At 48.0% G+C, this 25394-nt stretch overlaps 2 protein-coding genes across 3 annotated transcripts in view; one reads left to right on the top strand and one right to left on the bottom strand.

Moving 5' to 3' along the window:
- LOC116430136 (uncharacterized) overlaps positions 1–11796 on the top strand; it is a 100815-nt gene extending 89019 nt beyond the window's left edge. The window contains exons 6-7 of the mRNA XM_031983853.2: positions 9183–9239; positions 10016–11796. Of these exons, the coding sequence (XP_031839713.2) occupies positions 9183–9239; positions 10016–10098 (140 nt within the window). The 3' untranslated portion in view covers positions 10099–11796. The remainder of the gene's footprint in view (positions 1–9182; positions 9240–10015) is intronic.
- Positions 11797–12403: 607 nt separating this feature from the next.
- The window catches only part of LOC116430111 (uncharacterized), a 93725-nt gene continuing 80734 nt past the window's right edge, over positions 12404–25394 (bottom strand). For both annotated transcript variants that reach the window (XM_076368737.1, XM_076368736.1), the window contains 6 exons: positions 24164–24359; positions 22186–22396; positions 21085–21409; positions 20357–20623; positions 17280–20253; positions 12404–16225 (listed from right to left, as the gene is read on the bottom strand). In XM_076368737.1, the coding sequence (XP_076224852.1) occupies positions 15902–16225; positions 17280–20253; positions 20357–20623; positions 21085–21409; positions 22186–22396; positions 24164–24359 (4297 nt within the window). In that variant the 3' untranslated portion in view covers positions 12404–15901. The remainder of the gene's footprint in view (positions 16226–17279; positions 20254–20356; positions 20624–21084; positions 21410–22185; positions 22397–24163; positions 24360–25394) is intronic.

Consider the following 25394-nt stretch of genomic DNA (forward strand, 5'->3'; position numbering starts at 1 on the left):
GTGGATCTTGAGTAATAGAGAGTTAGGAATAAATATATCGTAGGAGAAAGAGAATTTTATTAGGAACAGTACGATTATTTCTTGATAACTCACAATAAAATACTAACTCAATCAACGCGCACGCTATTTATATACTCAGATGCTCTTGTCTCACTCATACACTTTCACATTCTTTCATTACCATGTAACTTCACGTATATTTGGAATATTCTAGATTCATAAAAAAATGAACATTATTAATGTATAGAGAAAATCAATATAATCTAGAATATTCCAATGCTTTGAACATTCATTCAAAACGCGCTCAGACGCTCAGTCGCGTCATTGATCTATTACACACACATTCATCACTCAAATCATCCATTCCCACAATATGTATATAATAAAATATGGAAACACGTAGAAAGTACAACTTCATGCCACGGAGGCCATCACACGACTCTGCTCCCACAACTCTCTTACATTCTCTCTCAAAAATCATTCTCTCCCCACAAGCATTCTTCTCACTCGCACTCATGACAAACACTCGGACGCACCCCTGGAAAACTGGCCCTGCAATCTTGGGGCGACGTTCGACCGTTTTACAAGCTGTCCTTCACTCACACTCATTTTTACATTCACTCTTCTTAAAATTGCCTTAACCTGCGCTAAAAATTCTAGATACTACAATATGCTACAGTGGTCTTCGGAAGTTCCAGATCGTTTGTGGTTAACCAGTTAACTGTGGAATTTTGATGGAAACCTCTGGTCCTGCGCGCAATAAAATCGAAAAATGGAGCGTGTACTCGCCGAACGCAGGACGAATGCTCGTAGAGTATATTTTTATGAAAGATCAAAGCGAAACAGAGAAGAATTACATGTTTGTGTGAAAAAGTAAAGAATTCATCGCTGAAAGAATTAGTATCGTGTCAAGCTTTACGTGTATACTCGTGAAACACAGTTAACTGGTTAAGATGTTCGCTATCAATGTTACGGATTGACGGTCGCAATCCTATATTTTACAGAATGAAAATGAAATTAATCTTATAGACATTAGGTTCGATGCTCTCACGGCCTGGAATATTACATTCATAAGTGGCTCTCGGGTGAGAGCCAATAGGAATTTGTCTCTGAATGGATCTCTGATCGCTGCGTTATCTGAATTTAGTTGACCACTGTTTGTATCAGTTTATAGATTCATTTTCTTCGCGATGGATCGAAGGAATCGAATTTTGTTGGATTGCGAGATAAAAGGACAATAGGGTAGACTATAGAGAATCTTGATATATTAGTTGCTACTTTGTTAAAAGAACTGTTTCAATCCTAGGATTTGATTGTTCGTTCGTCAACACGTTGAAATATTGGATTCCTCAATTTCAAAATTTCCAAAATTCTACTAATGCTGCACGCTGGTCGAAAACTGTCGAAAATCTTCCCTGACAAAACCAAAGAAGACAGGGTCCTAAGTCCCGTGAGCTCAGGAACAACAGCGATTCAGTATTCAAAGTGTTAATAATCCCCGATGAATGTTGCATGACGCTGTTTTCCGAGTTCCTAACTGAGCGCGATGAATCTCGCCGGCACATAATCATATTTACTCGACGTTTTACGCGGCAGCTATGCAAATCGCCGAGCCGAAGGAAAATATTTAGCTGACGTTCAGTTGTTTACGCGCTCCGACGCGTTTCTTTGAGTGTTTAATCATCAGGATCGACGAGGACTTACGCGTAACGAGCTTTTAATTTGAATTTTCTGTTCCCGAGCGCGACGAGATTGCGCCCGATAGTTTCCTAATTTAATGAAACAAGAGCAATCGGTTCTGCCGGAGCCAGCTCGTCGTTTGCAAGCTGACGAACGTCGATGGGAAACGGGTCGGTAAGACGAGTGAAACGAAAACGAGCCGTGAAACGCGACGAAAGTTTCGCGCGCGGCGCCGGTCTCGTCCCGATCGACGGAGCCCGTGCATTCCCGCGACGGATCGACTCGAATTTTATTTATTCCAAGAACACGCCGAGCGAATCGCGAAACTTCGATCGTAGAATATTTCCGGGCGGCAGTAGAGTTTCGAAATTCCTCGATTTAATTACACCTATTTCAATGATACAATACATTTACACAGTTCCTCGCTCACATTTGAAATTTTCCAATTTCCTGTACCGCGGAAATTCTGCGAGGAAACCTCAGATGAAAGGCTAACAGGATAACGAACACGATCAATCTTAACACATCGAACGCCGGCTAAATTTCTGCTACTAAAACCGCGAGCGTCGGTGATTATATTGATACACTTTTAAACATCGATCAAACGAAAATTTCTAACTTACAGAAGAGTATAAGGAATTCGATTTCGTAAATTTTATTTTCGATTTGTGTTGTACATGCCTAAAATGTTACATGAACGTAGGATTAGCAATTAAACGACTAAAAACCCCGCATTATCGCGGGGCCGGCGCGCAACGTGTTAAATCACTTTCCACTTTATTAAATGGAGTATGATTTAGTGAGACTTATAAATCATCTTTCATTTATTGTACAGTTTATTCTATTGTTCCCGGTGAAGTTAATATTCGTTCATTTAGATTTTGGAAATTGTAGATGTAGAAATACAATCAGGATTCATATTCGTGTAATTGGATCAACGAAAACCGATTAAAACATTTACCAAATAATGTTTATAAAATTCTATCTGCGTCAAATTGACGCGTTCCGTAAACCTAGTGTTGACAGACAGCTAAACTATCTCGCCCACATCGTTAAGAAGCCGACGCTGCGCAAATTTTAGAGAAAATTTCGAATACACGAAATGGCGAGTCGGTTTTCTATCGAAGATTTCCATAACTTGTCCGTAAGAATCCGGGTAAAATCTGGAGCGGTGGCAGATACGCTAAGACCGGAGCTTCCAGCTACGAGGAAATATGGCGAAAGGAATGCGCCGTTTTTGAATGGCAACGCGGCGATCCTAATTTTCTCTTAGCTTACAGCGATCGGAAGAAACAGCGCGAGACTGGGAGTGTTATTACACCGGGCGGGAACGGATTCCGTACGGGGCAAAAGGTTTATGCCCGGTTCTTCTCGTTTGCTCAGCGTTATCCTGCAGGATTTGGCGTGCTTTCCTCGTTTAATATTATTCGACGCGTTATTACGGACTTCCGCGAGCCGTGATTCCCTCGATCCACAGCCGAGCAGCACGATCGTCGTTCCCGCCAGATTCCAACGTGTCACCCGGAGTAAGACACGTGGATAAACAGCGCAGGGAAAGGCTGACTCGACGCTCGCGCTGACTCTCGTTCTTTCCTTGTCTCTGGCGGACACGGTAATCTGGGGAATTCCTGTGCAATTTAACACATTGAGCGCCGGCCCCGCGATAATTCGAGATTTTTAGTCTATCGTTTAATTGTTAATCCTACGTTCATGTAACATTTTAGATATTTATAACACAAATTCAAACTAAAATGACAAAATCGAATTCCTTATTCTTCTTTGCAAGTTACAATTCAGTTTGCGTATTGATAAATCGATTTCTTTAATAATTTCTCAGAGAAACATCTGTCCTTTTAATCATTGCACACAGTAGAAATTAGTGGGTCGTCTTGACTGATATTTTTAGTATTAACACGTTCGCTATTAGTTTGTTTCAGTGGCGATCCTCTTAATTATATTTCATTTAATTCGATGAATCTTCTAAACTAACTATTGAAACAAATGAAGCTAAAAGGAGTCATTGAATCCCTAAATATAATATCATAGCTTATAACTTTAACACGTTCCGTGCCACGGAAATTTCAGTCATATTTTGCTTATGAACCGTACTGATTTTTTAAATAAAATATTGTTATATTCAGGTTTTTCTTAATTTTATATATTTTGATATCGTTTCTTGATGTTTTCGGTGCTTCGTAACGTATACAGCTATTTTTGACCATGTGTCCCCTAAAAATATTTTGTTACAAAAAGTAACGTGTACCACATGTGGTACACGTGGCACTGAATGTGTTAACTATATCTATAGGATTAATTCCATTTTCTTTGTATAAAATATAGGATTGCTGCTGTCACAAATGTGACTGATGTCGGATAGAAGATGTCGAATAAAAATACTCAGTAACATAAGCAGATAGTTCTATGAAATTTTGACTTACATTAGATTCAAGAAGATTCGTGTCGTACCTGTTGTATCCGATAATCGAAGACAAGACACCACGCCACGCGGTATCATAGCAAAATAAATATCATTACACCTCGCTCGAGGTGTTTCTTTATTCTCGTTAAAGTATCGGGTTTAACCATTACGTCGATAAACCAGGATCGTTCTCGGTGTACAATAATGCAGGTGCCAGCGTCCGATATCAAACATACCGCAGCGATTTCCATTGTTTTCCTTCGATATTATTTCCAGCATTCCACGGAATATCAGATATTATTTTCAGAGATTCGAATAGGAAGAAAATCAACGAGCTCGTTAAAATCACAAAAGCCAGCCATTAAAATGCATTGACAGAAGAAACGCCGAGCAATACACTCGGATGACCCAGTTACTGAAAAAGGAACGTAAATAACTCAAGTATCGTTACTAAAAGTTTTCAGGATATTTTTTTACGCGACACCTATGAATTCACCAATGAATCATCAACGAATAATCGCCAAGTATATTTCACCGCATCTTCCGCGCGAACGTTCACCCTCAGCAGTCCTGTGTCGAGTCAGACTCGACGTTCTATTTTATTGCAACCTCTACCTGTTTTAACAATTTTTTCTATATTTATTTGTAGTATCACAATTGTACCATTTAAAGGTAACATTTCAGTGACTCCCAGATATTCTTGAATAAATAAATAGAGCGTCATATTCAGCTGTAATTGAATGAACTAACGTCGACGTGAACCTCAAAGTCAGAAACCAAGAGGTTAAAGGGGTTAAAGAAGATTTTCGGCCGCAAGTTTCTTTCCCCGGGATTACGCGGATCAGACGATTGGATGAGCCCGGCAACGAAATTAACCCTCGCGAACGAGCCGGTAAAATGGCGGTCGGTCGTCGCAAAACAACAACGAGTTTTCCCGGCAGGTCTCGACGCGGACAATCGGGCCGCCACCTCGTGCAAATTTACCCGCGCCGAGCTAATAGCTCCGACACGGTCGCGCGTGCGCCCTCCCGTGAGACGGTAAATTGCGTTTCCCCGTATTGAACTCCATCTAGAGTGACCAACGTAATAATACGTCGGTGCATGGGATGAGGTCACTAATTGGCCGGAATCAATTTGTACTGTACACGTATTTCTGTCCGTATTAATAATTGCCACGGGGTATCAAACAGATTACGATAATGGTTTGCAACGGCCTAGGAGATCGCCGATTGCGCGGCACTGCTGCGCGGAGAAAAAACTTGTTAATCTATTAAACGACTGCCCCGTCGAGTCGCATACGTGGAACGCAATTAATTGGAAAATAACGTTTTAACGAATTCATTCAATCTTCCATTTTTCTTTTCGATATTCGAACATCGTTTTTTATAGTGATTCTTCTATGGAGTTTTATCTTTTGAGAATTAGTGGATGAAGGTGGCACGTAATTCGTCAGTTTATTGAATTATAGATTGTAATAGTTGATACGCTTTTATCGAAGGATTTTTAATTAGATTCTTGTTACTATGGATTTGCTAGGATTCTTTTGATAAGTGAATTCGTCGCGAGTTAATAACGTGTGAACAGGTTTAATACGTTTTATCGCGTCGGTCACTGTTTATGAAGTTTTAACAACATTTCATCGAACTTTGCCCAACACTTTCCCTGGCAGACCGTTTTTACGCGACTCGCATACGACGCTCGCACCGTGGTACTAATAAAATTCTCGTAATTAGTTCGTTCATGGTTTTGAGTGTACTAGACAGTTAATTAATCAAGTTTTGTTCTACTCATCAGAATTTCTTTTTGAAAATTGCTCTTCACCCTTTTTGATTCCCTTCTGTGTTCTATCACCGATGGGTCATCGGTTCTAAAGCATCCGTTACATTTTCGATACTGGAATTCGCGCGGACCATTCGAAATTCGATTTCTCACAGTCATTTCGTGAAAACGAACGACTCGCGATATTGTTGCAATCGATTTGTCTATTTTCCTACCTCAACGTTCGTCGGCGATTTTTGTAGAGCTTCGAACGTCAAACACGAACGCGAAATTCGTTTTTCTTCGTCACTTACAGATTTTTCATATAAAAGGGAAAACTGATTTCGCGATTTTAAACAGTTTTCACGTTTCAATCGTCGACTTACGCAAACGATTGCCACGGAAAATGATCCCGTAAGCCCTCTGCAAATAAGCCGACTCCGAAACGTGCTAGACACCATCTGTGCAACAATTTTTTCGGACATTTTTCAGTTTACATTGTGCTGAGAGAAGTGTCGACCGACCGTCCACGACGCTGACAGCATTTTATTCTCTCAATTGAAAACAAACCTGGGTTATAGTTTTCTGTGACAGCCTCTATACGAGATTAAGCTATATGCAAAACCAGTGCTTCACAAAATGAAAAATACAAAAAGATTCTTTAAACACATCTAAATATCTAGAACGCACAACTCTCGGAAGTTCATTCGAAATGAACGCGACACTTTAAAACTGGAAATTTAATTCCTTAAAAAATCGAATCTGATCGAGAGAACAATCAGTAGAGTACTCCGAACGTTCATTTATTTATACTGGTCATTATTTATTAATTCCGAAATGGGTTACGTGAATTTCGAATTCGGACCTCGTCCGACGCGATGGCGGTAGATCTAAAAGAAAACTGGTCCGCCAATGACTTGTTCTCGAAATGCAGGGGAAGTTGCCGAGTTCTTTCGCAGCCCCAGGGCTGGTCGTGATTGGAATTAACGCGAAGTTGGAGGATCGGAAAAGCGAAGAACTAATTGGTCCCGATCTAGCGGATCCTCCGCGAGTTCACTAGAATGGGGAAACAGGTTTGGACAGCCGGTGTCAGTCCTAGAGTTCCGTTTGAAATGGAAATTAATAGGAAGTCGATAGCTGCAGAGGCGCAAATTAGCTGTAAATGTAAACACCATTCACACGGAACCCGAAACTTCGCTGCGGGTCGCGACCCCCGTTAATGCCGTAACGATCTCAATTATTGAGAATTAAATTGAACAGCGAGAAACGGACGGGTTTTCATGAAAACGGCAAACGATGCCGCCCTAAAAGCCTGACAATCGGCATTAAAATCGAAGTTTAATGGTCCGTCGCACGGAGACGAAATAAACGATTCCGATTATAAACTGTGACACGGATAATCCTTTTGCTTTCGAATACTAGTTACTTCGCTTCGCTGTTCACTTTTGCGTTTGGCAACCAAAGTGTCTCCGTTTATACAAATTTCAGTATCGCAACCTTTTTGCGTGAATTCGTCACTTTCGAAGGAAAAAGGTAATAGTGTTGAAGGAATGAATATAAAGTAATCTCGTTAAATTTGCATGAGAACAAAAGAAATTTGAGAGGAAGTTTCAAAATTTGTACTCGACCGACGAGATAAAATGTAGCTCGCGATGGAGACTCTTAACACGTTGCTATGGCAGTCACTGATGATTAACACTTGAAAAGTGTTGCAAGTGGATTACAATAATAATATTACTATTATAAAACGTTTAATAACGTAAGTTGATAACAGTGTGATACAACGATCGTGATACTAAATAGTTGACCCTTTGCAGACGAAGACTCATTAAAGTTCACAAAGACTCAGCAGATGCTTAAAAACTAGAGAAAAAGAAACAACGTACTGATCCTTTGTTGTTTAGCAATTAAATCGTTTGTGTGCAGCTTAGTATTCCAAATATGAAATTTTGATCTCAAATTGTCGACATTCATCACCAAAGGGTTAATGATCATTTCTACTTATCTTCGAAAAGAACAAGTGCTCCGTAAAACGCTCAAGATTTCTATGGCAGTTACCACGTTAAACGCGTTCCCATCCATCCCTGCACGCGTTCATTGATCACCGACAGTCGTGATACCAATTACCGCTAATTCCGAATCGAAAAACCAATTTTCCGGGTTTTCCGCGCCGAACATCCCCGCGAGGGAACGCAAAAATCGGCCGTCCTTGGCGGCGCGACGGGAACAATCATTCCCCAGCGTTCCGCGGCGTGCGCGGGCGTCATCGAATTTACGCGACGGAATTATCGGGCTTCCCCGCGCGAGAAAAATTGTAACGCGGGAAATTAATACCGTGCGCGATGTTTCGCGCGGCGAGTCGCGGCCGAGCTTAAAAATTAAATTGCACGCCCGTCGTGTCGATTAGCATACGATCTCGTCCATGGATGATTTTCATCGGGCCAAATGCAATATTTGCCGTGTCAGCGTACGCCTACGACGAACGCGCCGCGGTAATGGCGACGGTATTAATTCCTACTTTCCATCCCTGACCAGCTCATCGGCGAAATCAAAAATAATTAGCCGGCGTTACCTCGAGGCTCGCGAGATCTCTTCGAATCCGCGCGAAACCGGGACGGGCGATAACTTCGTTACCGCGCGAAACGAAAACGTGAAATTTCAGGTAAACTGCGGATGTCCACGCAGACGTGGCGCGGTATAAGTTCGGGGGGCCGGAAACGAGGCGGAAATTCGTGCGGCGAGTTCCTAGGTTCTATTGGACACTGGACGCACCAGGAGTTTCGCGTTTTGGATTCAATGTAATTATACTTCGCAATGTCGTCTACACTCTGCTTAGACATTCTCGCGAGTCCCTAGGTTCTATCGAATACTGAACGAACCGGGAGTCTAACGATTTTCGGATTCGGTATAGTCCTTCGCAATGATATTCAGCTTCTGTCTATAATAAAATACAATGTAGTAGATACAATTAAAACAGTTGCGGGACAATCTGTATTTAAATTCGCGGCGAATTATCCGCACTCGTTGCACCGAAGGGAGCGTCCCCTTTCTCGTCGCATCCGTTTCATCCTTCTCGTTCACCGGTTTCGAGCGAGTGATATATTCCGCTGAATGATTGTGTACGAAGGTTCCGCCGGTGTGCGCCGGAGTCGCGTGCAACTGTGGCGGTGTCGCTGGAAAAAGGGCTGACCGAGGGGCCAGACAGAGCCCGAGCGTAACCCGACTAACCGTAATGGTTTCCTCGCTGGTCAGCCGGAGGATTTACCAGCGATACCGTTTAAACTCGACGAAATATATGATGTAAGCCGCTTTCACTGTGTTTCAGTCGAGGATATGATCAAGGAAGTGGACGTGGACGGGGACGGACGGATCGATTTCTACGGTAAGCCGCTGCTCCGTGTTCGCTCTCCATTTATACCCCCCGCCCGCCGTCCTCCGCCCCTCGAGAGTTTCTAATAATCGGAGAAAAATATGATCGGACCGGAGGAAGGGGAGAATTCCCTGGTACCTGTTTGCTGGATCGCGACCCTTCTAGCTGTTTCACCCGGAATTGATCGACGTCTAGCCGGCCGGGGGTTGGAATGGAATTGGAGGGAGGACGCGATGGTATTTCGCTGCTGAGGATCACCATGCCCGAGTTTCCCCGTACGCGGGCCCGAAACGTTGTGACCCGCTTCTGGCGACCTCGGCCATGAAACTTACGGCGGGGAACACCGATGAAAAACCGAGAAGCACCCCTTCTATTGCTCGCTGCGATATTTTCCTTCGTGTTACCTTGTTATTTTTCAAATCTATGATTCGAATCGGGTTGATACTTTTTACGTCTATTTGCAACTGAAGATCTTTGTTACACTTATTTGATCTTGTCCGGAAGAATCTGGGTAGAATCTGGAGCGTAGATAAGTCCGGAGCTTCGAGCTACGAGGAAACATGGCGAAAGAATGAGCCGTTTTCGAATGGCGACGCAGCGATCCTAATTTTCTCTTAGCTTACAGCGATGTTGAACTTATTTGATATCTTTGCAGTGTAGCTGTCAAATGATTCATAGTAAATGGTAATGGTAAATGATTTAATCAAGCAACGGAAGTATAGCTGCAGAATGAATCTTAGTAATGTGCTAAGAAAGTGATCGTCTAACGGGGAATCCGATTGTTCCAGAGTTCGCGCACGCGCTCGGCGAGCCAGGCATCGACGACGACGAAGAGGACGAGGACGAGGAGGTGCAGTCCCCGGGCTACTAGAATTTTACCTATTCTCGTCTCTGTGTTAGATAGAACGAATTAACGATGAGCCGACGGCGACGAACGGCCGTCCGTTCACCGTTTCCTCCTCTGACATTCACCGTCGCGAGCGCAGCGGACGAAGATACTCATTCTGGCCGGCAACTCGAATTCCCGGATCCGCCGTTGCACGCGTGAACAGACGGAAATGGGAGCGAGGGAACCGGGAATACTCGGAATTCGCGGTGACGCGGAAAATGGTTGCGCGTCCCGGCAACAGGGCGCGCCACCCTATGACACCGCGGCGAGGTCACGGCGCGCGACTGTCTGTTCCTTCTTTTTAAAGCTCTATTTTGGCTAAACCGCGACTTCGGTAAATGTCAGAGGACCGTTTTCGACAAGCCCTAATTCTCACCTACCGTAACGTCTGCATAGATACAATGCCCGCTGCGATTCTATGTTACCCGACATCGACGCTTCGAACACGGAGACTGTACTTCGCGAGCGAGTCTTTCGAATTTCCTCCGAGACACCGAATCAGGAAAATTTGATCTTTATATCACCCGGCAGTAGTTCTTAGAACAGATACAGATGTTGTTAAAGAATATTTATCACATGAAAATTCGTGGAACTATCGTCGACCATAAATATGTCTCCGTTCTAACGGAGCTTCCTCCGTTGGTCCACAAAATCTTAAATAAAAGATGGAGAAAGTTTACCAGCCTCCGGGCGGTCCGCTACACCGTGTCCGATGAATAATACAAATTTGACCTCTCGCGCGTGATTGCATGCGCTCGCGGAACGACGCGACGTCGGGTCTCCTCGCGTAACGTAATGTCTCAGCCGGCGAGGCGTCTATCTTCCTTTCTTAACTCTGCAGAAAAGTATCTACCGATAAATCTTCGTGAACCGTTCTCAATGGCTTACGTGGTGTAAGGAGCGAGTAATCGGCGAGAGGGCAGAGGGGACGGAGGAGGAAGTAATTAACGAGCGAAACGATTCGGTACTCGCCGACGAACGATTCGCCAGCGAATCGATCGGTCTCGAACGTCAGCGATCGTCTCGTTCATGGGACATTGTTCCCCTTCCTACCGATTTGTCCCTTGTTCGCTCTCGCCGCGACTCCTCGTCTTGATCTCTCGATGTACACGCGACACGATCGTAACCGATTTTCTTCTAAGATATGTGGATTTTTGCGATTTTTCTCTCGTCTCTAATTATAGAAACAAAAAGCATTGTTATCCACCTAAAGCGTAACCGTAAGAACCGTAAACAGAAGCACCGCAGCAAAGGAATTCCGGATCGATCGACAACGGACGCGACGCCGGACGATCGATCGACGAGGGCGGACTGGATGCCTCGCACGAACCGGACGACGATCGTCGACGATCGGATGCGAACGACGCTACCGTTCGCGCCTCGGGATACACGTTCCCCGATGGAATGGCCGTCGGACGTCCTCTCCCGCCCCAGAAACCCCTATTTTGTCAGCCGACTCTAGGCCCGGGAACGCGGACGACCGCGCGACCTCGTCGGGGGCCTCGTTCGCGGGGGCGTTGAAGTGGAAATTTTAAATCGATCTTGATCGCTTCGCTCTCCTCGAGCTTCGTACTTGTGTACCTTATTAAACGATACTTCACTGTTACGCCAAATAACAAAAAGCCGCACGCTGTTTCAAGAATATTTTAAAGGGTCTAATAAATCTAATAAACTAACGTTTCTCCGTGGTACCCGCGCTTACGATCTCCCCGATCCGTCCCGATCCTCGGAGCAGAATTATCAATGTGAACTGTACTGCTTGGACGCACTCAGTCAACCGCCGCTAATCGATTTTACGCGTTCGTAGCTTACAAAGAAGAATAATACAGAGACTTCGATAACAGTTTCTTTCTCTCGTGTTATTTTTACCCTGCTGAAACTGTGACGGAGTCACATGTACCCGGTGGAGCTAAGGAATCGATACTCCGACGATATTCGTCTGCGAGGACGCATTATCCTCGTAACGTTTTCGTTCGGAACTTCACCGGAGAATTCGTGAGAACGACGGTTCCGTGTAGTAGTTGCTCAATGCTCGAGTTCGCGTTAGGGATACGCTGCGAGTAAGGAAATTTAATTTAAAACGGGAACGATAAGGAAAACGCGTTCAATTTCTCTTGAGAAAGGAGGAGTTTTCCAATCAGAAAGTTTCTTTAAATATGAGAATCGATCTCCTTCCGCCAGCTGCGTCAGCGTCGAGAGAAACATCGGATTCTAGGGAATCACGTAGCTAGTAAGGAGAAAGCTTGCCCGGAATCGTGGAGGATAGGTTGGCGTCGTTCACAGGATGTTTCTTAAACGTTCAGTTTTTATTAGCGATAAATAAACTTACATATCTTTACAGTAACAACATCCTCTCGTAACTCTCGGAAAATATGGTAATATCTATCCGCGTAAATACAATATAGATCAAGACTTCCATTCTGTTGTGTTCGTATCATCTTATTGTTGCTGCTTATGTATGTATGTTTTTTTTTGTATAGTTCGACCGTGTCCGCTTGAGCAGCGCGACACGCTCACGTCCCGTAACACACCGACGAAGGTACGGGCTCCGTTTGTATTTTTTTTTTTATTCCTGCATTATGTTTCCCTTTGAGAACAGAAGAGACGAAAGAAAAGGAAAAGGAGAAGACAAAAAGAAGAAGAAGAAGAAGAACTCTGTACGACGCGAAAGACGCGCGGAGGATCCTGCGGCTGCCTGTACGTTTTGTGGTTTACAATGGCGGCCTACGAGACTTCGGGTAGATTCCACGCGTTGCCACCGCGTCCCGTGAACTGGCTCGACATTCGCGAGAAACCGTCGACACCTTTAACACTTTCAGTTCAGTACACTTCACTAGCGTTCGACTATCTTTAACCGCTTTTGATCGGTTCCAAAAGGAACCAGAGTAGAGCATGCGCGACATTCGTCGCTGCCGCGCGCCATTTCGAACTCTCGATGCGCGCGTGTCCACGGGGTAAGTACTTGCACGCGAACGCACAGTTCCACGGGAATCCATGAACATTCACAAGTTCACCGCGTCCTCCTCGTTGTCCGCCTCGTCTCTTGCAGTGGAATTTCATTCGCTCGAACACTCGAGAAGTGAGAATGGTCAAATAACCGGGACGTTCGTAAAACATGGTCCGAATAGAAAAAATACACCGTTCGCGTAGCAAGAGTACCGTCTGGCAGTAGGTCCGATAAAAAGGGCACGATCATCAGTCAACCCGAATTTCGCGGAAACGCGGTCCGAGCGAACGAAGTTCCACTGTAGTTTTAAATAGCGAAACGTCCATCGCGTGTTCCCGTAGAAATTAAACATCACGCGACACGTTAGTCGCCGTGCGCGTTACCGCGAAACACCGTTCGCCGTGCGACTGCGTACAGAAACCAACGAAACAAAAACTTTAACGGAACTCGGTAAAGTTTTCATTCGACGCCCGTTCGAGTCGACCCTCAACGGAGGAGGTAAACGTCCGCTGAATTTCAGCTTCCGCGAATTTGTTCTAGAAAAATGTAAAACCGCATAAATTACGCACAGTGCGAACGACGCAACGTGTCTCCGAGCGATCCGCGAACGATCCTTAATCGGCACTCGCGTTTCATCTTTCCTGTCGTGACCGCTGCGCGTACGTTCACGCGACGCGTCCGCAACCGTGCTCCTACCCTCAGAGTACAATCTTAGCGACAGCGAGCGTACAACTGTCGAACATTAGAAAACAGAAGGAAGAACAAAAAAGAAAGAAAGAAAGAAAGAAAGAAAGAAGAAGAACGAAAACGTAAGACGCACGTTAAGTATCGAGCCGATGCAACGACCGTCACTCGCCGACGTCTATTTAGAGTTTAGAGTCTCTCGGACGTCCAGCTGTCTTACACTTTAAGTTTCCCTACGCCATCCAGCTTTCGCCGTTAACTGGTCTCCGTTTCCGGTTTCCCGGCGCGCGAGTCGCGCCCACGTTTTCCCGGCTCGTCCTGATCCGGCATCGAACGGTCTGATCGTCTTGCCGAGCTCCGGCCGCTCGTTCTCGTCGTCGACAAAAAAAAAAAAAAAACAGGCTATACGATAGTCGAAAAATATGATCCGCCGATGATCTCGTACAAGGCGATACAATGTTTATACATGTATAATATTCATGCGCGCGTACCAGTTAAGAGGAAAAAGCTTTCGTTTAATGATGTAACCGTGTGATCTCCCTTCGGTCCGCTCTGTTATAAGCAATCTATGTACAACGTGTTCCACGAGTGCGCCCGAGTCGGCGCATCGTTGTGCGCGTGCGATCGGAGTTACGTGTCACGCCGCTGAGAATTCGTCAAAACCTTCCACCCCTCAATCGCGTCTCGTTTCTCAATCAGTCGGTGCAATAAATACGCGTATCGTGTCGAGTACCGATGCCCACCGTGTCGAAATCACGGTGGACCAAACCGAATATTCCCGCGGCTCGCCACGCGCGCGCGCGCGCGCATCAATGAGTGTGATCGTTCCCAGAGGGTCAAGGGCGACATTTTTTCTGACCGCAAAAAAATGAACGCCCTATCGATCCGTGAACGACGGAGCGCAGACACGCGCGCATCGTTCGTCTCTCTCTTCTCTCGCGTCGAGGAACCGAATGTCTACACTTCCTTTCCGTCCCGTTTCGTTCGCATGCGCTCGTCAAAAAAAGTGTCTCGAAAAAGAGAGAGGCTCGCCCCGGTCCGTGGTCGCGGTTTACAAAAAATTTTGTGTCTTAATCGCACTACACCCTAATCGCCGGCGAAGCTGGAACGCGCGCTCGCGCGATCCCCCGTAATCACAATTTGTCGTGTACATATAAAAAAGAATGAAGCGTCCGCCGTTAACTGCGCCGCAGTCCCGCCGGTTGAGCAGTCGAGGTTTTGGTTCATCTCAGGTCAACCTGTTCCCCGTGGTTTTCGCGTTCGGGCCACCGTCGCCGGTCCGAGTCGAGTCGAACGTGCTTCGCACCGCGGTTTCACGATCAGCGCGATATCTTATGGGAACGGAACGATGGTCGGGGAACGGGGACCAGCTGGCCTCCGGCGTCTACCCCGTGTCCCAGGGTAACGACCGTACTCCCCGCGCCGTCGTCGCGGCGCCCCGAACTCGCGAAGTACAACCGAAGTCTCAGCATGTGTTGTTGTGGTTATTTAAACGCTAAGTGTCCTTAGGTAAGAGTAACATTTAATCGCGCAACAAACGTGTATCTCTTAAGTAGCTCTGAGAAGCGATATCGTCTCGGCGAGCGGACGGGTCGCAGCGGCGCGCCGACAAGATGGCGGCTCGGCCGTGCCCGGCCGCGAGAGAGAGACGCTGCCTAGCGTCGCTGCGATCGCGCCGCCCGACATTCGTGCGCCGACGATCCCTTCCCGATCGACGCGTCGATCGGCTGCTAAACATTCGCGAGCAACTTCGACGCCGACGTCTATTACGTTCGCTACGCGACGGAGGTCCCGAGTTCTCGGATGAATTGTTCGAACGATTGGCAAGTAATTCGGGACCGTCTAAAATAGTCGGAACTGATTAAACGCTACTTGACAACGGAAAACGCAGCTCGTCGCACGAGATCCACCCGCGGCTTCGAAATCGTCCGTCGATCTGGCTCCGTCGCGATACTCTTGTCGCGTCGTCGGCCGTCCTTAAGATCCTCCTTTCGGATCGCGTGCGTCCGCGGTGGCAACGGGGTTGGCGACGGCCGCGGCGAACCGCAGCCGTCTTCTCCTCACGACGGAGAACGGGTTCAATGGTAGTTTTCGACGGTGGTGCGAGGATGAGACCGAGGAACGACGGAAATCCCATCTCGCGGCGGGTCTCCCTCAAAGGACCGGCTCCTCGTCGGTGTCGTCGTTGTCCTGTTGATCCTTCGTTTGACACTGCGCGACGGAGCCAGCCGACAGGGAACTCGTTTTCACTCGTCGCTGCCTCTTTTGCTGACCGCTGTTGCTGGCGCTGCTGCAGCTGCTGCTACTCGCGCTGGAACTGCTCGAGCTGCTGGCCGTGCTCGGGCCACAGGCTGCGTCCAAGTCCGCTTGTTGCCCGTGCGCGTCTATCAGTGGCCGTAGAGCGGACCTCAACGACCACGAGAGTCGAGGGTATGTGCGCTCGTGTTGGATGATCAATTCTTTGTTTTGATTCTGTTTCTGCGAAAGAAAATCGAGCTGAATATCGCCGACTTTTCGTTTAATAACACTTTGAGTGGTTCCCTGAGATCGGGAACGACTTCGTTCACTCAAATGGGGATTATTTTATAGCCTCAGTAACTTAAGAACATGATGAGGTTAGAGGTTTACTATATTTAATAGGTATACCACTCAAAGTGATGATGATACTTCGGAGATGCGCACAAGCTGCATTAGAGACGAGCGCAAAGAGGCAGGGGAGATACTATAAAGTTTGCTCGAAATCTCGCGAGCAGGTTCTTCAAACTAAAATCGAAAGTATCAAGGGACTCTATAACAAGTTGAGAAACTCTGCCCTATGAGTTCCAGGTCTTAAGTATGAGATCCAGGCATGATCTCCCGAAGGACTCCGAGCCAGCGGAGCCAAGAGAACACGAAGAAACTCCGTCGCTCTACCTGTACGTATAAGTCCCCACCTTTTCGCCACCTCTAGCGTAACTTACGCGCATGCCCGAGAAGTCACCGAATAATCACTAATTTAAGAGTCAAACCTTCCGTATGCGTTACAGATTATAGTTCAAGTAGCAAGTAAACAAAACGGAGCATCAGAGAATATCAATATTAATGAAATATTAGGAAGTGTGGAAACATAACAAACGCGAGCGTAAGAATACATAATTAATCGTGTTTTCGTCTACCTTGTCTTTTTTCTCGCTTCCGCTGTTGTTTTGAACGCGCCGCGTGCCTACTTACTCATTCATACGATGCGCATATTTATGAGAAGATCATTGCCGTTACGAGCTACATTTCTGCGTTCTCTCGTCCGCCATTGTAAGCGCGTTCTCGCACTCGACTACCCCAACGGAATCTCGCGCTCTAATCATCGCGGATCTCCCCATCGTGTTCAGCGGCAGAAAACAAGGTAAACGATCGATGCTTCAAGATGATCAAGACGCGATTGAATTGGAGCGGGTCAAGAGCGATGACATCGAGGTAAAATACCACGGATTATCGATCGCGTCTAATTAAAGACGCGCGGAACGGTGACAATTGCCGTTATAAATAACAAGCTTACCTCGGGAAGGTCGCTCGACCTGGTTCCCCGCGAAGCCAACAGCTTCTTGCTCTCGGCGAACTGCCTCAGCGATTTCTCCCGAACGTAAACGAACGGTCTGACGACCCTGAGATCCTGCCTGCGGATGTAGTAGTGGGCCTTCATGGTTTTCAGCTTGCCGCCGTGGAACACCGAGACGAGGAAACTCTCGGTGAGATCGTCTAGATGCTGGCCGATGGCCAGCACGTTGTAATTGTGCCGTTTGGCGATCGAATAGAGCCGTGCTCTGATTGCCCGGTTGCAAAAGCTACACGCGCTGCCCGCTTCCAGCGGGTCCTCCGACTGGTTCTCGCTAATCTTCGACTTCTGCTCCGCGCTCCGATCCTCGTAGTAGTACGGGACATCCAGTGCCTTCAGGTAGCTCATCATCTCGATCGGATCCAATCCGTCCGTGTCGACCGCGGCCGCGCCGATTTCGAAGTCTATACCCTTCGATCTAACGTAGAACTTATACTGACGCAACGTGTGCAACAGCGACAGGGAGTCCTTGCCGCTGACCGACAGGCAGACCAGCACCCTGTCGCTGTCGCGAATCATGTCGAATTCCTGTATAGCCTCGACCGTCGGTTTCCAGATGCTCTTAGGCGGACAGTGCCACTGCGGTCGAGCCACGTCGGACTTACCGTCCTTCGACTCGAACGCCGCCTCCTGGTTCTCCTCCTCCTTCAAGTCGCTCGAGCACTCCTCGTCCTCCGAGAAGTCGTCGTTCTGCCGTACCTGTTGCTTGCAGTTGGACTTGCCCGTCAGAGCCGTCACGGAGGCCGTCCTCGGCTTGCGGCCGTAGCTGTTCGCGGAGTTCGATTCCGCGCTGCTGCTCCGCTTCAAGTCCACCGAGTCGAGGGACTTGTCGCTCTCGTGGAAGGACAGATTGATCCCGCTGTCCTGCGAGCTGACCGAGTTCACCGCCGAGTATATCTTTGGTAGGATCTTCCTCGCGTCGCCGATCTCCAGGCCGCCCCTCTCCTGCGCGTCGTCGTCGTTCAGGTCGTCGTCGAGATCGTGGACAACCTCCTCGTCGTCAGTCTTCGACTGGCTGCTGACCAGCTGCCCGTTCTCCGCGGGCTTCATCACGTAGATGACCGTCTCGTCGGAGGAACACTCGCTGGACATCTTGCTTTCCTGCTGCGTCAGCCCGGCGACCTTCCCCCCCGTGATCTCGATCGGGCCGCTTCGCCTGGTACTGGAGAGTCTAGGCGACGCGGACGGCTGCGCGACCCTGCCCGCTCTGTCGGGCGAGCCGCAGCCGTTCGAGGAAACATCGGAGGCGGACGCGTCCGGCGAGTGTCTGTGCAGCCCGTCCACCGCGTTCACCATGCATCTGATCTCGGACTTCACCTCGCTGGCCATCTCCTTCGAGAACTCCATCAGGTACTCGGCGATGTTGCTCGCGTTGAACGAGTCGTGTCTGGTCTGCCTGTTCTCCTCGGTGGAGGACTGCCCGCCGATCATTGCCATGCCGCGCGAGTGATGCTGCGGCGTGTTCTCCGACGTGTTCGTCTCGGACAGCGCGTCGTCCACCTTCGAGATCACCTCCCGTATCTCGGACTTGATCTCCGTCGCCAGCTCCTTCGTCACCTCCTTCACGTAGGCGCTCAGATCGTCCTCCGATCTTTGCCCGCCGTTCGCCGAGATCGGCGACGATCTGCCGCCGGCCACGAACTTCTCCGTGTAGTCGCTGACGGAGGAGTACGAGGACGGCGGGGACGCCGCGGTGTGATAGGTCAACGAGAGGATCGAGTGGTTCGGGCTGCCGTTCTCCAGCTCCAGCGAGTTCAGTTCCGTCTGGCTGCTGCAGCTGCAGTGGTGCCGCCTCGGCTTCGCCGAGCTGCCGTTGCTCCCGCTCAACCCTAAGCTGGTCAGAGTCTGAGGACTCAACGGTAGCGGCGGTATAGGGGACGAGGAGGAGGACGCCACTTTGCGGTTCACCGACGCGTTCTCTCCGCCGCCGGTGCTGCCGAGGGAATTGCACCTCGCGCGACCGGCGTTCGCAGCCTCGATGATATCTCTTTCCTCTTTGATCGGCCGGCTGGCTGCGTGAGGGATCGCGCCGAGGGCCGAGGGCGTGACTACCTCGCCAACAGCGAATCTCACCGGCATGGGTGAACTCGGGCAGGTAGCCGGCGACCTCTGCCCTGTCGACTCGTTGTTCCGGTCGGCGCTGGTCGAGCGTTCCTCCTCGTTGCCGCTGCTGCCGCCGCTGGAGTAAGAACACTGGAACTCGGCAGCGTTCAGCAGCGTCCGCCTGACGGAGCTGAGCGCCGGCAGGCTTTTGTGCCTGGGCGACGTCGCCGAGATCGGCACGTTCCCTACTCTGATGATGTCGCTGTTCAATCTGCGGATGCTGTTCACCAGGGCCAGACAGTTCACTTGTGTGTCGTGCGTGGTGGTCGGCGTGTGATGCCCGTGCCGGCTCCAGGACAGCGTAGGATTGAACGGCACGTCCTGCTTCACGTTCTGCGAGTTGCCGAGCAGCAGGTCTTGAGCCTCGCTCGGCAGCATGAACCATCGCAGCGCTTCCATCCGCTCCGAGACGAAGTTGTAGCTGCGATCGATCTGCAGCGGGTAGCGCTGCGCCATTTTCCTGGCGCGGTTGAAGATATTCCGCGCTGTCTGCAGGCAGTCCCCGTAGTTCTGCGGCAGCACGCCCGACCCGGACACCCTCCTCTCGGACGCGTTCATCTTCCCGTCGGTGTACCTGATCGAGCTCAGCCATTTCCGCTCTTTGAACACGCTGTTCGTGTGGTGCCGCCATTCCCCGGTGTCCGGGTTCAGCACGTACTGCGGCAACAGCTTCCAGCCTTCCGTGGCTACCATCTTCAGCGCCTCCAGGACGAACGCGACTTCAGCCTCGGACATGAAGTACGGGAACGACAGCTTCGCGAAGCCGGGTCGCAGCCCCTCCGCGTTGGTCTCCTCGTTGTCGGTGTTCCTCTCGCTGCAAAGGGAAGAAACAGGGTCGGTTCATTAATAAGGCCGATCTCCGTTCGGCGCGTAGCCGGGGGATCGATAAGCGCGAGACTGGTCTCGCGGACTCATACCCTTCTGCGAGCACTTTCTGGTACTCCTTCGCGAGTTCTTGGTCGATTCCCATCAGGTCATGAGCGTAACGACCCGCGCACGCGCAGCCGCCCCGCGCCTGTATCCCGAACACGTCGTTCAAAACGGCGCACACGAAGTTGTGGTGGAGAAACGTGCCGCGCGGGTGACGCACCATGAACGAAAAGATCGGGAGCCTCTTAACATTCTGCGAGCCACTGCCGAGCAGAATCAGTTCCGGGATCGTGCGCACGTGGGCCAACACTTGCCTAAAGGGGACCAGAATCAGGCACGTTTCAGAATACGGATCCATGCTGTCGCTCGCCATTTTCTCCTGCGTCTGCTCCTCTCTTTACGCTTTCTTTTTTCAGTCTATGGCGAGATTTAGCATTCTTTCACCTAGTATTTCAGCCAGTTCGGGTAACCCGCCGTGTCGTTGCGCGTAATTCTCGGTTCGCGGAAATAGTTAGTAAAAGAACATACCGTCCACCGGATGAATCTATTTCAAACGGTAATGTCTATCATCGGTTGAGCGAAATAAACTATGGTAAACGATACGGGCGATACGGTGGTAATTAAAAAATTGCTCTGCCTCGTATTTCACTGGAAACTCTCACGCGGATGAAATAAATTACACGTATCCACGTGTTCGGAGGAAACCGAGAAAGTCTCCGGAACCGGCCAATATACTCGGTGCAATTATAAAATGGTATTTTAAGACTAATCGTACCTGGAGATCTTATCTTGGCGGGCAACGATGGCTCGCGGCGTGACGTTCTCCTTCAATTGAACCGCGAGTCCGCATCTGATCGTCTCGACGACACCGGCGGTGCCGCTCTCTTCCCGGAGCTCCGGATCACGGTGATAGTGATGGGAGTCCCTCATGTCTTCCGTGCCAATTTTATCTCTGAGTAGGGACCGTTTGGTCACGAGCACGCCGGGGGACTGCACACCGCCGATGAACTTGTGCCCGGCGAAAATAATCGCGTCCTTGTGGACGGCTGTCTCACCGACGCCCGGCAAATGCGGATTCATGTCGATCTGAACGTACGGCGCTGAAACGGTTACGGTCGAAATCAAGATCTATCGATGAGTCTCTCGTACATTAAAATAATTCCACTTTTCAAGGATTTAAAATTTTCGATTTCAGATGTTTACTTACAAATTTTAAACCTGGAAAATTAAAGTTTTGGGGATTTCAGGATTGAGAATCGAAATTTGAAATTTTAACTGTGAGATTCGAGATTTGAAATTTGAAACTTAAACATTTTAAACCTGAAAAATTGAAGTTTTGGGGACTTGAGGATTGAGAATTGAAATTTGAAATTTGAAATGTGAAATATGAAATTTGAAACTTAAAAATTTTAAACCTGAAAAATTGAAGTTTCAAATTTCAATTCTCAGTTCTCAAATCCCGAATTCCAAATTTCAATTCTCAATCCCGAATTCTCAAATCTCAAAGCCCACATTTCAAATCTCAAATCTCAAAGTACCGAACACTCGATCGAATTCCTCCACTTTCCCACAAATTACCCAGTTCGCCGAATGCACGACTCGAACGGAATTCGATCAATATTCCCAGCGCTCCGACGAATCGCTTGACGGTTTAAAGAAGAATAATCCGTAATGTCGCAAGCGCGTCAAGAATGTGGTAAAACGGCGTGCACGACACAGATTGACACTTTTATATTCCCGTCAACTTTAAACCTCGATCCCCGCGACTGATAAAACATCTTTTTTCATTATCACGAAACGCGACAAACATTGCAGTCAATCTTGTCGCGCCGTCCGTCGATGACATCTATCGCGACAGGTATCAGCTGATGGTTACCTGCGGCCGTGTAATCCCAGATGCTGAGCGCTCCGTATTGGTGTAGGAGAAGGGTCGTGGCGACGTCATCTGCCAAAACACCGGTTATGCAACTGGCAGCGCTGAAGCATCCGATCATTTGCGTAACACCCTCCGCTCGCACTTTGAGCAGCCTCCGTTCGAGATCGTTTAGGTCTAAGAAACCCTCACGGGTCTCGGACACTCGTACTATCTGCGATTACGTCGTAACATTATATTTAGCTTGCGCGCGAACCCTGGCGAAAAGTATATCACTGAACGATCGAGACGTTTCCTCGTTAAACGTCGCCTGTTCGACGCGAGAGACAGTCCCCGTTGTAGGAGCGACACAGGGAACTCGATAGGACGGTCTTTATATAAATCAAATTAACAGCGTAACATTTCTTCCGCGAAAGCACGTGACGCGATCGAGCCGTCCTTTCAAATCCCATCAACGGTATCGCCGAGATTTCATTCGAGCCGAATCGGGTATCAATTAAACAGATTAGATCGACTAATCTCGATGGAAATCCGTGTACGCGTATTTAACTTTGATCGGCGTTAAATCTTCTTTGCAAATGAGACTATCTTCCAATTAGATCACCGGATTAAACGAACCTCCCGTTTCCCGTGAATTATGTGTATCCGTTGATACGCGTTCACGCGGTTCATTCATGGAACGCTCGGAGTGAATTTAACGGCACGCCTTTCGTCGTTTTTAACGAGTCAACGAAAGACCGGCCCCCGCCCCCACTTTAATGTAACGACGTTAAAGCGTTTAAAATCCATTAAACCGCTCGCTAATGTACACAGGACGCACGAATTTCAGTAGAGCTGCTTAAAAGCGGCGCGTCAAGTTCGCGAGCGTTTAACGCCGGGATAAATCCCTACAAAGGAAGTACGTAAAATGGCGCCTGTGCGGGACGCTAGGGGGGGGGGGGGGGGGCGAGTGGCGTGCTCCCGCGTTCCATGAGCTGTCAAAGCGTCGAGGAACTTTGCGAGAAAAACAACTCCTCTCAAATGAAGTGTCGGGAAAACACGCTTCGCGCGCGCGCGAAAACACACCCCCGCACGGTTCAAAAAAGGGAAGCGAATGTTCCGGCCGGGCAACGTCCGACCAATCGAGAGCACTCTCTGACCAGGGGAATGTTGGCGCGTGGAACTCGATTTTTTAAAGGACAATGGATACCGTTGCGAGACTCGCGACGTACCGCAATTTCTGTTTTTCGAGAGGTTCTGGTTGAACGTTTCGTCTGCGGTGACATTTTACATGGAGGAACTGTGGGTAAAGAGACTGATAAGCTTCATTGATGGTAGAAAGGAGATCTCTCTGTTGGAAGAAACATTCATTGTTGATAGTATCTAGAATTATTTAGCGTAGGTTAAAGTATTGTAGGATGAATGGTTTGTGTGCGTGCGTAAGGGCGACCAGGTCGTATTGCGACGGACCGGCGCTGGGATGTTTGGAAAATAGTGTGACTGCGTTTAGAAAATCGTTCGGATTTGTCATCAATCGTTCATCAAAATCTGGTATTTATTCGTATTTTTATACAGCGCGGTTGTACGATGTACTTTTTGGAGCGTCGGCGGTACGATGATCCAGTTAGTAATGGAACCTCCAGATGCCGTTTTTCTACTGTGCCAATTGAAAGTCGGGTGTCGTCTACTGTTGTATGCCGCGCGCAGAAAATGCTCCAAAAATGCTTAAACGCCATCAAATCAATCAAGAACGTGGCGACGAATCTCGCTACGATAGAACGAAGTGTAAAATAAGTGCCCGTAAAGCTAGCGTTGAGCGAACCAAGGAAAGGAGAAAAGGATAAGCGGAGTAGTGAATGAAACGTTCAACGTCTCCCGCGGTATTCGAATATCGTTCGAGTGGGTCGAAGCGTCCCCAGGGCCGAGAATACACTTGACTCATCGGTGAAAAATCCTCTCGCGTAAAATATCTGCACGTTCGCCGCGCATATATCTCTCTTACCCTGACGCCGTGCTCCCGCCAAGGCCGTAGGTTCGCGTGATGCTCAAACGGTCCGACGAACACCACCGTGGACTTGGAGAGATCGAGGTGTCGCAGAAGCGCGCGAAGGGCAGCCGCCGTGCCTTGACCCGTGAACAGCACCGCATCCTGCTCGCCGGCCCCCACCGCGTGCCTGACGATGTCTCTGGCTTCGTGTCTGCAACACCCGCCGTTCCGTCGGTCAGGATATATCGATTCGTCCTTCCGGCGACGTTAATGATCGCCGAGAAATAAAAAAGGAAACTCGGCCGGCGGATGTTCGCGCCGAGGGCGCGCGACGAAGATTCGCCGTGACGGCTCTGAGGTCGTCCGGGAGGACAACTCGACGCTATATACTCGCGGAACGCGTCAAACCGACGCATGCTGAATTTTATGAACGTCGTTCGGTAAATACACGTCGATGAACGTGTACTTGAATTTATTTTTTAAATTCTATAATTTTGATCTGAATAGATCATTAACCATTTGCGGTTGGAGTGCTCTTGGTTTCATTTTGAGGTTCACGTTGGTTCATTCGATTACAGCTTAATATAGCTCTGTTTATTTATTCGAGAATATTTGGGAGTCACTGAATTACCTTTAAATGGTACAATTGTGATACTACGAATATAGAAAAAATTGTTAAAGCAGGTAGAGGTTCCGATAGGACGGCTAAGGGTTAACCTTTTGAACTCTGTAGGCTCCAAAATTGCACCAGAAATAATATTAGATATTTTAATGAATCTTAAAGAAGTTACCCTGTAATTATTAGATTTTTCAAACATACAAATTTTGCACTAAGAAGCAAGGTAAAAGATCTAAAAAATGTAGCATTTTTCATTTTCGCTGGGAATATTATAAAAATTAGTTGTAGTTGCTGATAGATTACAAAACTATCTGGAGTGCTTGAATGTCGACATTTCGACGAGATGAATTGTTCATATTTCGAAGTCTAAGTCGTAAACAAATGATTTAATTAATGGAATCGCAAGAGATTAGCGCGTAGTTTCCTATTTTTCTATTGTTCAAGTAATCGTTACATAATCTAGCTTCATCTGTTGAGGGTATTATATATTTCAGAGAATCTTCGCTCGCAGAGGGTTAATTTCTGTGAAGAGAACAGATTGAAGGTCTGTAAACCTAGTGTTAAGGTTCGTATACGATTTTTTCTTTTCGCACTTTACACGAAAAGTGAAGAAACCCATTTGTCTCG

This window comes from Nomia melanderi, chromosome 6, assembly GCF_051020985.1.
Source record: "Nomia melanderi isolate GNS246 chromosome 6, iyNomMela1, whole genome shotgun sequence".
In the NCBI taxonomy this organism is placed as follows: domain Eukaryota; kingdom Metazoa; phylum Arthropoda; class Insecta; order Hymenoptera; family Halictidae; genus Nomia; species Nomia melanderi.